Genomic DNA, 16,756 nt, shown 5'->3' on the forward strand with positions numbered 1-16,756 from the left:
TTGGGGGGTGATACCCAACCACCTTTACGTTCCGAAGGCCCAAGGGCAATACCTGCCACGGAGAAAAGGAAACAGTATCAGCACAAACTAGCGCCCAAAGGGGATAACTGAGTTGTGGTGAGTCCACATACGTTCCAACATCCTCGCCAGACGTACCGGCTCCCATTTCATGGCGATGCTCTGTTGACGATCGAATCCCTCTTCCGCACGAATATCATTACAGTTTGGCCAATCCAATAACACATTCTCGACTTGGCTATTGGTACCACAACAGCGGCAAAACCGCTGCTCCCTGGGGACATAAGTAGTGGCTTTCCGTTAGTGAGTTTAGCAAGTTATCACGGCGCCGCCTGCCTTCATTCGAATTAATTCTCTGCCTGCCTGCGCGGACCGCGCATGATCTGGGCGCGGGAGGTTGGTGGTGGTCTCGTCCGGAGAATGCCCCCATGATTTTCACGTTTCTGCTTGGAGCCTTATGGAGCATTTATGACTTTTGATCGTACGGCACGGGCGGGGGCCCTGTTACTGCCGCAACAGGTTCAACATGTAGGACAGCTGATCGTAGCACCCGTCGAAGAGCGGGCGGTTAGCAGGGAAAGTTCCATTCCCCTCTCAGGCACCAAGTTATGGTAACCGCTTTTGATTGCGTCCTAAGGACGGGCGCCTCGGTCTGAAAGTGTTGCCGGAGAGCATTGTGTGTGGGGCCACTGGTCTCAGGTCGGAGGTGATGTTGTCGTGTTGATGGGCAGCTAAAGCGGCACGGTCACCAGAGGCCCAAAGGCGGGGAACCCCCTGCTTGCCAGGGGTAGGCTGCAGTTGGTGGGGCATGGACATAGCCAGCTAGCCACGGCAGAGAACAGGAAAGAGGACCATACTGATGCCAGTGACGGGCGTGACGTAAAGGTAACCCCATTCCAAAGTAACCCCGTTAAGGCGTTATAAAGAAAAAAAGTGCATGCAATAAGCGAGAAAGGCCGTTGTGTCTACAAAGAAGATTAATGAAATTTTGTAGACGGCAAAATGCATTAGTTACTTTTTTTCATCGCACTTCGAAAAGGAGTTGAATTGGCGTTTCCGCAGCGATCTGAATAACTACAAGATGTGTACGGTGCTGTAGGTTATGGGGGCCCCCGCCCCTTGACTTGGGAAATTAACCCGCTGTACTGGCAAGTAGTATTACAGGGATAACAACCATAACAGCAGTAACAGTAAGATGCAGCTAATTAGCGTTATGGATACATGCCATCCTCACGCCATACCTGTCACGGACCGCAATGGTCAAGCGACAGACCTGAGGGTCACACCAAAGCCGGAAACCACTGTGCAGCGAAAACACAACGCGCAATTGCACCTCCGGCCCTGTAAACTCAGTCACAAAGTTGGCCTGCCAGCCTGACCGCCTGCGTGGCACTGCCCTCGGTACGCCACATCTGCTCAGATGCAACGACACAAACAGTCACATCGCAGTTACCGTACCATGCCTCTCCTTTACGTGCCTGTCAAGTGGCATGCACCATGGACCCTGCTTTCCGTCACTCAGCCGCTGTACCACGCCAGAGGCGCCCTTTCCAAGCACTTAGGGTTTTCGCATCGTCGGTGCTCTGTCCACAGTCCCCCTCATTTGCCCGCCATATGCATCGAACGACACCACCTACAACAGGTTAAGGCTCTTACCAGCAACATAGTATTCATCAGTCCAGTTGGTCCCTTTGGTCAGTACCACATCTGTTATGAAAACACTATCTCGCTCGGTACAGTAAGGTACAAACAGCTACATCACGTGCATGGATAAAGTCCCGTCAGGAAAGTGTCCCCAGAAAAGGCTGTGCACAAGAGTTGCCCACCCCCAGTCCCAAAAAACATACCGTTCCCACCACAGACGACTGCAGATCGCCACGTAACTTACAGGATCAACGGCAAAATTACTGAAGCGCGTTTACAGACACCCCATAGCCTATCATACAAATCGCTCATCTACAAGATCTTGTTGCGGATGTCCTCGAGCTTCTTGAGCATCTCTCCCGGAGTTCGGTCCATGGCCTCCGCAATCATCTGCTGTTTCTTGGCAGGAATCTGCCGGGGCACAAGAATACGGAAGCGTGTGCAGCGGGCATATTACTGCTTCCAACAAATAAACATTTAAGAGGCTGTTTAGATTTGACATCAATCAGCAGGACTAGCCTTCAACAACGAGCGGACGAGATCCACGGCTTCGTGTAGTGCTCAGCCTTTTCAATTGCTGCTATCAGAAACCCAATCAGTCTTCCCGCGCAGGCCCAACATCCTCACCGATGCGTACTGGCCACAAAGGTCCCCGTCCACGCAGCTCCGCACAGGGAAGTACGCGGAGCGGAAGGACAGGTGGTCCCTTCCGCACAATGGTGGGTGCTCCTGACGCAGATGCATCTCCAGGTGGCCGAAGAAGTCAACATCCTCACGGTTGGTGAAGGGGTAGAGAACCCCGATGGCGCCCATCACAGTGCTATACAGCAGCACCTCCTGCCCACCCGCCTGCATCTCCGCACGCTGCAGCGACGTGATGGTATCCCCCACATGGAACTTGACCACCTCCTCCAACTTGTGGGGTGCGCCGTTGAGCCGCCCGCTGGCGGCCGCCATCTTGCCGCCCGTGGGGTCGTCCTCAACCTGCATTTGGTGAAGTAGTCGAGGATAACTCATTTGGGCCGCTGACCCCATGTGCGGCAGTGTCACGATGACGTGGAAAGGCGTGAACGCAGACCACAATGTCCTAAGCGACTGGGGGCGGAACATAATACTCGCGACGTTGTACGCCAACTCCCAGTGGCGTCTACCCCAATTCGAATGCAAACGCCGTGTTACCCGTCCAATCCCCGACCCGCTCGCAGTGCCGGCCTCACCTGTTGCGATGCCTCCCTCGGCAACCGCAGCACCACGAAGTTCCCAAACTTGTCCCCCGCCGCAAGTGTGTCGTAATCCAATGGCAGAATGGTCGTCAGGTATCGCGGCGCAATGTCGTCCGCAAAAATGTAAAATGCATTATCGGCTTTCTTGTAGCGCATCATGTGCACCGACTCCTGAGCATCGCCCACGTAGATGCGCGGACCTTGCACCGTGATGTTCATTATCTGATGTGGGAGCCTGCAGGGGCCAGCAGTAGCGGCCGCAATGTTGGAAATCAGGCAAACGTCGGGATGCGGAATGGGGTTTGCCGCAGACTGGAGACGCCGTTGCCGGTCATGCCTCACATGGCCTACCGTGTGTGTCCCCCCTGTGCAGCAGGTCTGGCAGGTCTGGAAGCGTGGTAGTAGTGGAAGCGGGAAGGCCAATGCCCAGAACACGGACGACGGGCACTAACTGGCAGGCACCCGTACTAGTAGTTCGTGCTGCTCACCCAGCGTTGCTGAACCGTGGCATATAATCACTTTGTCATGCCGCAGAGGTGAGCCCAAAGCCTGTTGCGCTACAGCGCGTAGAGGTATACCAATAATTGTTTGACATGCCTAAATATCATACATCTGTAAAACTGTAGTGCTTATTGCCCCAATTAACCCTTACCCGCCACACAGGTTATTTCTAACGGACAGGGTCCGCTGCATCATCGAGGTTTTTCGTCGCGTAGGCGGCACCGTCCTCGCGTGCACCCGGGGCCCCCAAAACTCACTACCCCGCCTTTACCTTCGTGTCCTGCTTACCTGTTGTACTCGCATTTTCGCAGCAACTTCTTCTTGCCCATGTCATACAGCCGCAGCGTTGGCCCCACGCCCGCCAGGAGTCTCCCTTTGAAGCCGCACAAGGCTCCTGGCACGCCACCGTCCACGATAGTTTTGTGCACCAGCTCCAGCCGCTTGCCGCCGTCAGCCAGTCGGTAGACCCGGATGTAAGCAGCTGCACAGGAAGCAACACGAATGACAAGCACAATAATGACGTAAAGCAACATACAGTGGTGCAGCGGATTTAACATGGGTGGTACTTGAGTCTCAGCGTAAAGGATGAAAAAGGATGTTTTGACACTTCAGGCAGCTTTAAGACGACGCGTAATCAGTCCCACCGTAGAGCCTTTAGCCGCCTCCTTCCAACTGCTCTCTTACCCTGTCCTCAGCAGGATAAATCAAACACGACCCCATGCCTCTATTCCTCGCCATTTGCTCGTGCCAACATACGGATGCTCTTCCCTCCTGCCTGAGCTCCTCCCCTCTTTTACAGCCTGCTCACCCTCGCAGTCCGTGGGCATGTACCTAAGGCCCTTGGCGCACCCCACCACCAGCAGCTTTTCCGTGCCGCCAAAACCTGGCCCTGCGGGCAATACCAAATCCACCAGCGCCATGGACACGATCGCTTCGTTGTTGTCAACCTCCGTCACAAAAACCGTGGACAGAGTGGCGGGGTCCACCAGGCGCAGGCAGCCCGCCCACTGGCCTGGCTGGCCCTTGGGGGCACCAAACTGCTCTTCCAGGGCGGCTAGCTCGTCGTTGAACTCCACACCCTGTGGATGGGTGAAAAAGGAAAAGGGATCGACGGACAAGGCTGTGGGCTTGTGCGATACTGTATAACATCAGCTTCCATTATACTTGCAATCAATCGAACTCCAAGCTTTAAGCAATGACCACATCCATCAATTTCAAGGTACAGCCATCGGCAGCGTGAAAATTTCGGTGCCCTCCCTCTGTCCCCATGTAGCAGGCGCCGTGCTGCACCGCCGTCCGCCTATCACACCTGCACGGGCGCCCCCTCCTCTTCCGCCAGTGCCGCCAGCTTGGCCTGCAAGTCCTCCCTCTCTGCCAGCGGGATGGCAGCGTTGTCCGACTCCGCAATCATCAGCAGCTTGGTCTCCGGGTGGATCAGCAGCCGGCGGGGAGTATAACGCAGTCGGCAAGCCTGTGGGAGCAGAGCAATGCGCCCGGAGTCGCAAAGCGGAAATAGATTAGGGTGGCTCAGGGTGAGGTAGAAGAATCTCTGAAGCCGCAGCGGCGGGCGACGGGGGACTTGCGTCACATACCAAGCTTCACACACAGGTGAGAATGGAGGGTGACACTGGTTGGCAGCGGCGAGCGATGCGCAGATGCACTGCAACGAAGCCTACCCTTGAAAAAACTTAACAGCAATAGCGATTATATACGGCCATAAGAGGATGATGTCCTTCGCCTCAAATAATGCTGTTTCCTTCTCCTTTAGGCGTTCCTTGCTTTTTCCTGCGGCCTTGTCCAGCTGTGGAAAAGGTGCGCCGCCAACCCGAGTTCTCTTTTCTCTACTCGGTACATACATACACCTCGTGTGAAAAGAAGGTATGGAACGACAGGTGGGGAGCCCCTCGTTATCCGCAAACCAGCTTTAGCCCCTTGGCATCCCTTGAATTGCTGCCGTTTGTGCCTGGCCCCCGATGGCGTGCACAACGCCCGTTCCAGCGCGCTCCCCGGCCCACCTGTGTGTTAAAGGCGTCGCCCACGTTCTCCACCGCCAGAATACGCAGCGTACTCTTCACTACCGCCACGAAACCCTCCGGACACTGATCCGATGCGAAGCCTGCAGCATTGCAACGCACCGGTCGCAGTATCGCACATTAACCATGTTTAGTGGCCACGGCATTTCCGAGCGCAAACCCAAACTCAGGCGTTTTGACTGTGGAAAGCCCACCAGCGTCTCTGCTTCGCAATCGTCCACAAACCCACCTGATGCGTAGTCGAGCGCCTCGTACGATAGCGGTGACAGGTTAAACCTTCCCTGGTCATTGTACCCTAGCCAGGGCCGGCTGGAAAGCGCGAGCATGCAGCGGTTGCCGCGGACCGCCGCGGCAAACAGCTTGGGCGGCTTGGTGCCCAAGAAACGGGTACGGCTGTCTGTGAGCTGGCCGCTTATGCGGTCGACCTCGGAGCGGATGAGAATTCCGTTCTGCAGACCCACGTGCAGGAACAGACCGCCCTCGGTGGCGCGCTCGGTACCGGGGCCCGTGTTGTACAGCATCAGAATACTTTCAGGCACCGAGTTGAGAGCCTGGGGTTAACAGGGAGGGAAAAGTTCACAAGATTGTAGCATAACGCGGAAGCTGGATTTAGGTCGTGCGTCCGATGGCAGCTGCTGCATCCGTGGGCGCCTACATTCCTGGTGCGTACATGAAACAAGTGAAAAGGACAAGCGCGAGCCTAATGCAGGCGGGTTAGTAGCTAAGGGATAATTGCTGATGATTCGTGCCCACAGTTGCCGATTTATACCATTTTGCTACAGAACCTAGACCACCACCAGCAGGATCTATAAATCCTATACGTTAGCGAATCCCCTCCAATCCTGCAAAGCAGGAGAGCGGACCTAGCGCCCCAGCCAAGGCCTGGTCGATAGCCCTCCTCAAAACCCTTTAATACAGTTCCGGAAACGGCCTCAGACCTAACCGCCTGCAATTTAACTCGTTCGCCCCTACAGCGACAGGTGTCTAATACTTACCTTGAAATCCAGATGCTTAGAGCAGTGATAGTGTTAGAAGACAGCGTAAACGTTTTGGAACAACACGCTGTTCGGATTGGACAGATGGTTTTCCTGACGGCGTCCCCAACGGCCAGGGGAAAGCCGACGCCAGGTGGTACGGAAATGGCGGGCTGGCGGTCCTCCCCAGCGCTTGAAGGTAATGACACCCTGGTAAACCCCGCCCTGTCCCGCCCCCAACTCCCGCCTCCTTACCTGCATGGACAAGTTCTTGAGGCCCTGCCCCGGGTCCAGCGATAGCACCCGAACGGTTTGGTCATAGGTACCCACGGCAAGGAAGGAGGAGCGCACCAGGCCTTCCGGCACCGGTGGGATCTCCAAGCAGGAGACGTCCTCGCCCAGGTCGCGCTTCTCCGCCTCCACCAATAGGCCCGTGCCAACCTCCAGCTCGAACACGGTCACCTCACCGCCCTGAAGCGCAATTGCCACCTGCAAGCGGAGCAAGGGATACATGTGTGCGATGTGACATGAGTAAGCACCTTGACGAGGACGTATTCTGCTCTTAGTAACGCGTGCATAAGGATACGTGTGCGAGCGGCTCACCACGTTGACTGTGCGCACCAGGCCGCGGGCTTGCGAGGAGCACTTAGGCCTGAGGTACCCACTATTGAAGGGTTGGCGCTTTGGGTGAAAGAGTAGCGACTGCGTTGACGGCGAGGTGGTGAACCCTAACGGACCAAGTCGGCGACGCCTTGCCGTGCGAGCAATCAACAAGAGGTTCAGCCGGAGAGGTTCTCTCCTAGCTCTGCCACATTTGCGTGACTCACAATGCTGCACACTGGAGCCGCATATGAAATATGTTGGAACCGCACGGCGGACACAACTTCCATTGTGTAAGTCCACCAGGGCAAGCACGCCGCACCTGCTTCTCGTTTGACGCCGCGGCCTTGATGTTGCGCCGCCCGGGTACCTTCCACTCGTTAATGCGCCGGTCAGGCTTGATGTGACGCAGACCACCCGGATAGACCTGCGGCTCAGATAGGTCAAAAAAGGCTTCAAGCGGCATCTCTGGGACATCAAACCACGTGACATTACACCACGCCAGCTAAGCTGTATTATGGCTCATGGCCGCGACAACCATTCTGGGGAAGCAACAAAAAAATCACCTGCCACAATCCTGTGGGCCCTTATCAACGACCGAGAGATTTAAGCTGCACTCCATCCTTCACCTTTCAGCCCGTGGCTACTCCGAAGCGGGAAGCCTCCAACATTCTTACTTTTCTGCAGCCAATCCATGCCCCACCGCCATCGCCAGACTCATCGCGACTTGCCTGCAGCATCGAGTTATCCGCCAGCAGCTGCGTATGTAAGGTCGGAACGGTGCCTAAGAACCCGCTCTCGTTGGTCTCCTTAACCTCCTCGCCAATGCTAAACACCTGCAGAGGCAGGAACAGCAGCGCGGTCAAAACTCAACGGCTTCCTTCACTTATGCAAGCCCGCCCCACCACGTACCAGCGTAGCATTTGCGAACGACACAACAATGAACGCGTCGAATTCGTCGGTTGCGTTGCGGCGAACTGTCCACACCGCGGTAGGCGCGCCCGGCAGCGGACTGACCGCCAGTTCCGTCACCGCGAGCCCAGGGCGCAACACGGACAAAGAGGCACGCGGACCATGGCCACACAGCGCATAGATCTGCGGGATTTCCTCATTCAGCAGGTTGGCCACCTGCACAACGGTAAGGCGAGCGGCGCGACACCTTGACGGAATCAGACGTAAGCAAGTTACAGGATAGCCCTAAACCCTACGTGGCTTTGGGGTCCGAGGCCCTGGTGAAACTTGGACGGGCAGACAGGACCGTGGTACCATGGCATTATGATGGAGTCTCAGCTGGTAAGGTTTTGGACACACAAGCGGCAACCACGATAGGGGTACAAAGTTCTCGTGTATGGGCGCCGTTCGCTGCAGTTAGGCAAAGACAGGACAACATACACCGCTTCTCGGCCCTCCGTGCGAGCAAGTGGCCGAAATCAACCAGTCGTTCCTGCTCAACATCCCCCAGTGCGCGCAACACATCCCGTCTCCGCGGCTGCAGTCGTCTCCCCCCAATTGCCGTCGCCCGTGCCTACCTTCATATCCGTGATGGGCATTAGCGAGGCCATCTCATCAATGAGCAGCAAGTTCTTCAGCGGCCGTGGCTCAAAGAAAACAGGCTGGAAACCCTCCTCCGTCTGCACCAACGCGGCGCTGCTGCTCTCCACATCCTCATCGTCCTCACCCGTGCCCTGCAAGTTGTTAAGTTAGCGCAAGCAGCCAATGGCAAAAGAATGCGGGACACAGTCGTCGGTCGCTCGAGGAGGTCGCATTAGGGCCAAAAGGATAGGGAGAAATAGTGAATAAATGCAAACGACCGCGGAAGAATCCGACAGTGTCTGCGGCGGAGCTCCACGGCTAGACAGAGGGCACAAACACCGTCATGCAATGGATGACAGCGCCATGCCACGTGGGGCACGGGTGCTATCACGAGGATAGGACATTTCGTTGTTAAAAGGGCCAGAAGTTTACGCGAGCCCGGTGCAAGCGGCAGACACTGGCATAGGCTGCTCTCTTGATCACTTGTAGAGAGCAAATGGCCGTAGCAGTGCGACCACCTTCGAGCCTCAACTGAAACATAATTTGAGCTGCGTTCGCCCAACTTCCTGTCAAACTCGTGAGCAACCCCAACTAACTCCCAGGACAACCGCCCAAACTGCTTGCCATGGCGGATAGGCACGTGCTAACCATACAGCCCTACATACATGTCATGATATCCTTCCTAATTCGTACCACGAATTGGTAGAGCGCGTGGTTGCCGTACTCGCTGGCCGCGAACAGGAAGCCAGTTTTCAGCACGGCAATGGAAGTACACGGCGGAATGGTGTCGAAGTACTTGATCTTTAGCTCGGTCACCGCCTCGCCCTCGTACGCCAGTGTCACCTTGTAGATGTCGCCGTACTCGCTCTGCGCCATGCTGCAAAACCTTACTAGGTCTGGACGCACCTCATGAAAGCAACGCAGTCAAGTCCCGTCTGGTAGCTGCCCGTTCAGTATGCGGCAACTCGCCACAGCACCATATATGGCTTTTCAACACACTTCTTGAACAGCGAGCTACGCGTGCTGCTCCTTAAAGTACACTTGCGCCATCGCACACAGCGTTTCAAGCAAAATACACAGTAATGGCCTCCGGCAGCCTCCCAAATGCCACGGGACCAGGAACATATAAATAACTCCCAATACATCCAACCCATGAGTTACAATGCTAGGGTGAACCCTTAGGGCTGCGCCCTGCTGTAACACCAGGGTCCACACCTATCTCTGCTCATGGCTATACGGCTATGCGCCCTCTCCCACCTGCACCAGGAAGAACGAGTAGGCTTTCTTCTTATGCGTCGCGTAGCTGACAATGAGCACGCCGCGATCACCAGGGAGGTCGCTGCGGCGGGGAATGACGGCACGGACCTCCTCGTGGTCCTGAGGTGGCCACAGATACAACATCAGGAGGGAAGGCGCGGAAGGGACAGGTCAGGGCCTCACAGGAAGAAGTGCATTACAAACCAAACATGCTGGGCAAGACCTGGAAATCCCAGGGAGAGTGTGGTCCGCTGACACCACGCCCCCACGCACTGCGGAAGGTGCATATAGGTATACGCATAATTAGCTATCATGGCGGCGATGCAGCACAGCAGGAAATGGCCGTGAGCTGCAAAGAGTGGAAGCTGTGGCTACTTATGTTGGTACGCTTGCAGCTTTGCCAGTGCATCCACATTCATGACCCCCTTACTTAGCTTTCATTGATGCTCAAACTTCTGAATTTGAGAGCAGTTGCCGCGGCCTTGCCCAGTACACAGTGGAGTGCTGTCAGGTCCATGCTTCGGTCATTGCGGTCCAGGACGATATTATCGCATCCACACTTGTTCGCAAACTTCAGCCTGGCACCCATCCTCACTGTTTTGTGCTCAGATTTCTTCGTACGTATAAAGAGTCCTTATGTGAGGCGGACTTGGAGCAAGGGCCAAGCCACCCAAACCACCGCTGAATACTTCCAAGTTGCCAACCCTTCATGCCAACCCCCTTTCCGTGGCATTTGGAGACACACCTGGTTTTTATAAATGATGAAGTTCTCCGCGCACACTAGCACGCCTCCCGGGCCGTCCGCTCCGCCCGGCACCGCAACCAGCAGATTTGCTCCGTTATCGATGGGCTCCGTCCACTTGCGCAGTACGTTGTTGAGGCCCAGGTCCATCTCATAAAAGGTCAGGTGCTTCTGAGCCATCGATGCTGCCTCGCCCGTAGGGTCCTGGCGGGGACGCGGCCCATAGGAAAGCGGTCGGTAGCGCTGTGAGAGGCTGCCGTACTTAAACCGGTCAGCGGCAGGAAAATGCAGCGAATCTGCCGAGTGCTACCAAGCTCCGCTAATCTGTGTCAGCTGAGCCCGGCCGCGAACGCCTGCTCTCTGACAAGCAGCATACGGTTTTGCGCATGCACACCGCACACGAAAATCAAGTGGCTAGAACCGGGATGGCGTGTTGGATGATCACCCGTGTGTACTGGATGCATGAAATGCATACGGTTCGCTCGGGGGCAACCTGCATGGCCCGTGGGTCCCTCCAAGCCCTCTGCCACTACCCGTAATCCACCCAAGTCCTTATCCGCACCTGGTCCGCCTCCGAGTAGTCCAGCTCAATGGCGGCGAAAATGGGGTTATCAAACCCGCAGTCCATGCCACAAATGCTGAAAGTGATATGGTGAGACTTGTGTGCCTCCAGTGGCGACGAAATGGTGAGGTTGGCTGCCGCATCGCGATTCAGCACATAGACAAATTTCTGCTTTTCCACAGCGCCAATCATGCATGCTCGGCCCTTCGGGTCAACGGCTATGTACTGGCCCGGGACAATCCGCCGGCAGCCCGATCTACCGAAGGTCTCCTGATGGACCTTAACCCACACGTTCTTGTCCTTATTAAACTTCAGCAGGATGATCCTTCCAGAGTCCGAACCCACGACCAGGTGGTCCAAGATAGAGCCAGTAAGGCGGACTGCCGCCATGGAACGAATGCAACCAAACACCTCCGTCGCCACGACCGTTTGCATTTTCCCATTCTCATTAGGCCTCAGCAGCTCCAGGATCTTCCCGCGCGAAACCACCACCTCCTGTGCCTTCGGCGCCGAGAAATTACCATATACAGCACTCTGCAGCACCCAGTCGCAAAGTCAGTCCAATAAGTGTGAATATCGTCGAACATCGTCTTTCATAAGCAACATGTTTCGTGAAGAAGTTAGCGGCGGCAGGCCAGGCTTGGAAAACTCCTACCTGAATACCAGAGGCCCGGCTAAGAGTAAGAGAGTAAAGGAACATTTCTGCCCACGGGCCTTAGCCCTGTCGGGCTCAAAAAGCACTTGGCCCCCCTAGCCTTTAGCTCGGTTCCTTCAAACCGCCCAAGACCTAAGGGCCCTGGCTGGCCCAGTTTGCAAGTAAAACGTGTAGATCACCGAAAACACGTTGCGAGTAATTCAACAGAAAAGTACCGCGCTAAATGTAGTACCAACCGGTTTCACCAACTTCCATCATTCCACCTGGCCAAGGATATCAGGTCTTGCCGTGATTACAGTATGATGACGAATAAATTAACAGCATGCGAACCAAGTTAAGGTAATTGTAACTGCGACCTTGCCGGTTGAGCGGCATGGCCGCAGAAATCGACCCCAAGACGGAAGCTCTCGTGCGCCAGCTCCACAGAGAGCTGAACGGACTAACACGCACCTCCCGTCGCGCCAACGCAACGTACGGGCTTTCTTTCGACTCCACCGGCGCGGCCAAGCAACAGCAGCCTCAGCGCGACAAGGAAACTCGCTCGGAGGGCACAGGGGTTGCTGGGGCCCTGGTGAAACGGCAAAGGACCGAAAAGGAGCGCGACCGGGAACGTGAGCGCGACCGGGACCGGGGCCGCACCGGGACCTATGCGGGCGGCAGCGGAAGCCACAGGAAGCGCACGCCCCCACCGGCTACGCGGCAACGGCAACGCCGCGTGCGAGGCATAGACGATAGCGATAATGCAGCATCCGATGAGGAGCGCAAAGAGGAAGGCGAGGCGGATTCTGACGACTCCGATGACGAGGATGAAGAACAGGTGTACCAGTCTACACGGACGTCCAGCGGGTCAGAGGAATCGCGGTCTGAATCGGAATTGCAGGTGCACAAGCGGCACAAAGGAGGTGAGCTGTTCGGGGGGCATGCAGCGGTGCCTCTGGGTCTTGCGCCATCTCGAACTTCGGATGTGGACGAAGAGGTCTTCAGGACAGCGCCCAACATCGGTGTTTGGCTGTGGCTCAAACAAAGTGCTCCCATGCCAATGTGATGGATGGGATATAACTGCTGACATCATCGCGTGGGCGGCTAATTCGACTGAGCGCGGGCAGGGTCGTCGTTGTGATTGTGATTTCATCCATCCAAGCGTGCTTTCGTCCGCGGTTCTATCCTGTTACCATCTAGCCCTATCAGCATATTTTCTGGTGGCCCTGCAGGCAGCAACCGGGAAGATCGGGATGGCAGCAAAGGCGATAGGGATGGCGGAAAGCAGCGGGAGAGGGAGCACGAGCGGCAGAGGGATTTAGATCGGCGGAGGGAGAGGGAGAGGGAGAGGGACCGGGAGCAACGCACTGCCGGGCCGATGGGCACACCCACGAATCCCCCTTCTCGCTGCGCCATCCCTGCTCGGACCGACCCCGGTGGTAGCAGCCGCAAAGGCGAGCCGCTTGGGGCGCAGCAGCCAAGCATCCAGGTGCGGCATCAGGCAGCCAGTTACATCATAGCAGATTTAATGCTGTTTTGATTTGCTGTAGTGTTCATGATCTTAGACCGTAAATCGTGGGTGCCTTCAGGTACGCTGTTTACAACGCGACAACCTGACAAGGTACTTGACCTTCTTCACAGGACGCCAGGGATCCTGACCGATCCCGCGGCCAAGCCGTCGTAATGCAAGTCAGGGATGTGGCGGGGACCGCTGGCGGGCTGGCTGCACAAGCTGAGCCGGGATTGACCCGAGCAGCGGCGCAGCAGCAGCAGTTGCAGCAACAGATGGTGGAGCAACAGCTGAGCCCGCTGGAGGCCGCAGCTGCGGCAGCGAGCGGGGCTGTGAAGGAACAAGCCAAGGCACTCGGGCAGGTTGCAGGTTGGTAGGGGTTCATGCGCCGGGGAGCATTTTGATCTTAGCAATGGTCGTGTAGGGCAACTGTCCGTTCACACTGGCGACAAAGAAAGCTGCACATAGCAATTGTCTGCGTGCAGCTGATACTCTCATGGCCATTCCGAGTTCACCACGTATCGCTCGAAACTGAACATAGTGCGGCGACATGATTGCAGATAACCGCTTTGTCAAGTGCTTTCACGCGGGAGTTCGGTGGGGCATCAAGTTGTCCCGGCAGGCGCTGCAAACCCGCAGCGACCTGGCCACAGCCCTTAATGATGCCTTCGCCGGCGAAATCCTAAGCTGCGGCCGCGGCGAGACGCTTTTCATCGTGTTTCTGGATGCCCAGGGCAAGGCGACCGAGTTCCCATCGCTGCGCGGACCCAACGGGCGCGGCAAGGACAGCGCCACAAAATGGCGCGCCATGGTGGACCGCGCTGTGAAGATCTATGTACGCCGCGCTTGAGGTTTTGCAGCAACGTCGCCCTACTGCGGCGTGAAACTGCGCATAGGCATCTCTGGTGTAACCGTTGTGTAGGCATCCATATCCCCTATTTAATGCTTACACGTGCATTTCAGATAGCATTATTGGTCAGGGCTTTACACCGCTTGTAACCATAGCAAATCCAGGGACATGTATCGCAGCGTTTCCAAGCATCCGACATAGTAAAAGCTTATTATGCTCATCACAAGGTCTGAATTTCAACTCTGTCCTTTTAGCTTGCGAAAGGACCAATAAACAAAGAAAAAGAAGCCCTTCAAAAGGGCCTTCGATATGCAACGGTAGCACATGCCTTAGCACAGCACCTGCGCATGGCGCACCCAAAATTACACGTATACGTGACAGCTCGCGTGAATATGTACCCACACCGTCTGCTCTTACCTGCTCATTTGCGCTGAGGAATTACCACCAGCCAGCTATCGACTAACCCTGCAACCCACACAATCCCTCATGGCTGCTCTCTTGTGCACACAACCCCTCTCGCAAACAAGCACACACCACTGTCCACGCTAGCATTAGGCATCGCATACAACCAACGGAACTCACAAAGATACCGGCACACTACAACAGACAATTAGCAACCTGAAAACAGATGAATCCTCGTTCAGTGCTCCTCGGGCGTGGCAAGCCGGCCGCAATCCTTGGGTGCAATGCCAGTAAAGTTGGGGTCGTAGATCTTGAAAACCTTGGCCAGCACCTCCTCTACTGCACGATCCGGCGTGGATGCACCCGATGTGATGCCAATGGTCACCGGCTTGCCAGGCGTGAGCCATCCAACCGTCTCCCGCAGCTCTCCGTGCGCCAGCTTGTGCAGCACCGTGTTCTTCTCCACGTCGATGCGTGCCGCGCTGTCCACCCAAAACGACGGCAGACCCTTGTGCTCCGCAATCTCCTGCAGGTGGCTCGTGTTGGATGAGTTGAAACCGCCCACCACAATCAAAAAATCCACCTCTGGGTCAGCCACCATATCGTACAGAGCATCCTGGCGCTCCTGCGTCGCGTCGCAAATCGTCTCCATAAGTAGGAAATGATTGTTGAGCTCCGCCGGACCATACTTCTGCATCATGGTCGCTTCCAGCATCTTCCCGATCTGCTCTGTCTCGCCCTTAAGCATGGTGGTCTGGTTGGCAAGGCCCACACGGTCCAGCATGGTGTCAGGGTCGAAGCCCTTGGACACTGCCTTGGAGAACTTGGCCAGAAACTCCTCCTTATTTCCTCCGTGCAGGATGTAGTCGCACACGTACTGGGCCTCCTTGAGGTCCTTCACAATCACGTAGTTGCTGGCGAAAGACGCCGTGGCGATAGTTTCCTCGTGAGAGTACTTGCCGTGAATTACTGAGGTGTACTGCTTGCGCGTATGCGTATCGACGGAGTTCCACACCTTGGCGACCCAGGGGCAAGTGGTGTCCACCATCTGCACACCCTTGTCGCGGAAGTCGCTCAGCTCCTTCACTGTTGCACCGAACGCTGGGAAGATGACAACATCTCCGTTGCCGATCTGGCTGTAATCCTTGCCGTCACCTTCGTCCTCAATAATTTCGATATTCATCTCCTTGAGCCGCTGTCATGGGGGGGAAATGGGTCATGGCATCATAACATCGGGACAAGTCACACCCTCAACCACCGCTACATGTGGCTGTTCCCTTTAGGTAATGTTCATTTCGATTAGAGAAACTCCCACTTTGACTGCTCCTGGGCAGCAGAATACAAACGCTGACGTGCCCGCGCCCCATTCATAGCGCGTTTCATTAGCAACAATGGTGCGACCGTGCATTCCGTACATTTAACTTGTCGGACAGGTACCTAAGCAATACTACTTGTGTGCATCGCTCCGACCCGCTAACACATAACATAGCCCACCTTGTTAACCTCTGGGTTGTGGATAATCTCATTCGTTACGAAGAGCTTCTTGTCCGGGTGGGCCTGACGAGCCTCATATGCCATGCGCACAGCGCGCTCCACTCCCCAGCAGTAGCCGTAAGCCTTCGCAAGCTTGACGGTCACGGTCCCCTGCTTCCAGATGTTGCCGTCATTCCGCATCTGGGCAACCAGGCCATTAGTGGAGTAACCCACGCCGTGCTCGTCCATAAGCTGCTGACTGACAGGATCATTGGTTGGCTGACGCACATAACGACCCGTCTGGTTCAATGAACGGCGCAGCGCCCGCCCATCAACCTTTGCTGCCTCCGTCGCGCCTGCGCGGATACCTGCGTATAAGATTCGACATTCCAAAGGCCACAACGCAAACGATGTGCAGGATCCTCCCCACCCATATATGCAATCAGGTGGATTTGTTGAGGCGCTAGACCAGGAAATCACCAAACCACTAACACAGTGCAGGCTAACCTGCAGCGACGGACTGGACCACAGGCACCAGAGCGCGAGATGCCTGTACTGGCCGCAGAACAACAACATGGACGCGCGACTTAATGCCAGTGAAGGCCGCTTTCCGGCTCGTCTTGGTAGTCTGCATTGTGGGCAGGCCTAAGAGCTGGATCAGCCCTTCAACCGTAAGCTCGTTTATCGTGCAAGCTATACAAATCCAATATGCGTTAATTGTTATTGTTTCTTATGGTGCAAGATTTTTCGCAGCCGTCGTACATAATGTTTGTTTTCGTTCTGTCTGTCGTCCAGAAATC

The 16,756-nt window shown here is 55.8% G+C and overlaps 3 protein-coding genes across 3 annotated transcripts; 1 reads left to right on the plus strand and 2 right to left on the minus strand.

The window, feature by feature from the left end:
* Positions 1–1,161: 1,161 nt before the first annotated feature.
* VOLCADRAFT_73165 (uncharacterized protein) lies at positions 1,162–11,916 on the minus strand. Its single transcript, XM_002947250.1, has 18 exons — positions 11,743–11,916; positions 11,088–11,621; positions 10,529–10,729; positions 9,784–9,903; positions 9,220–9,393; positions 8,523–8,678; positions 7,906–8,121; positions 7,721–7,829; positions 7,316–7,446; positions 6,649–6,882; positions 5,649–5,970; positions 5,402–5,502; positions 4,696–4,857; positions 4,195–4,465; positions 3,675–3,867; positions 2,880–3,120; positions 2,290–2,646; positions 1,162–2,073 (listed from the first exon to the last, which is right to left on the minus strand). Exons 1-18 carry the CDS (start codon positions 11,785–11,787, stop codon positions 1,975–1,977), a joined length of 3,666 nt encoding a protein of 1,221 aa, XP_002947296.1. The 5' UTR covers positions 11,788–11,916; the 3' UTR covers positions 1,162–1,974.
* A 172-nt stretch (positions 11,917–12,088) lies between these two features.
* VOLCADRAFT_103388 (uncharacterized protein) lies at positions 12,089–14,042 on the plus strand (the record flags this gene model as incomplete). Its single annotated transcript, XM_002947111.1, has 4 exons — positions 12,089–12,644; positions 12,954–13,210; positions 13,363–13,600; positions 13,792–14,042. Coding segments are annotated over exons 1-4 (1,275 nt in total), but the record flags the coding sequence as incomplete, so codon positions are not given.
* A 121-nt stretch (positions 14,043–14,163) lies between these two features.
* VOLCADRAFT_79586 (4-hydroxy-3-methylbut-2-enyl diphosphate reductase chloroplast precursor) lies at positions 14,164–16,653 on the minus strand. The gene is made up of 3 exons (XM_002947251.1): positions 16,464–16,653; positions 15,978–16,312; positions 14,164–15,678 (listed from the first exon to the last, which is right to left on the minus strand). The coding sequence occupies exons 1-3, from the start codon at positions 16,588–16,590 to the stop codon at positions 14,722–14,724; spliced, it is 1,419 nt and encodes a 472-aa protein (XP_002947297.1). The 5' UTR covers positions 16,591–16,653; the 3' UTR covers positions 14,164–14,721.
* Positions 16,654–16,756: the final 103 nt, after the last annotated feature.

Source organism: Volvox carteri (genome assembly GCF_000143455.1).
Source record: "Volvox carteri f. nagariensis unplaced genomic scaffold VOLCAscaffold_5, whole genome shotgun sequence".
Taxonomy (NCBI): domain Eukaryota; kingdom Viridiplantae; phylum Chlorophyta; class Chlorophyceae; order Chlamydomonadales; family Volvocaceae; genus Volvox; species Volvox carteri.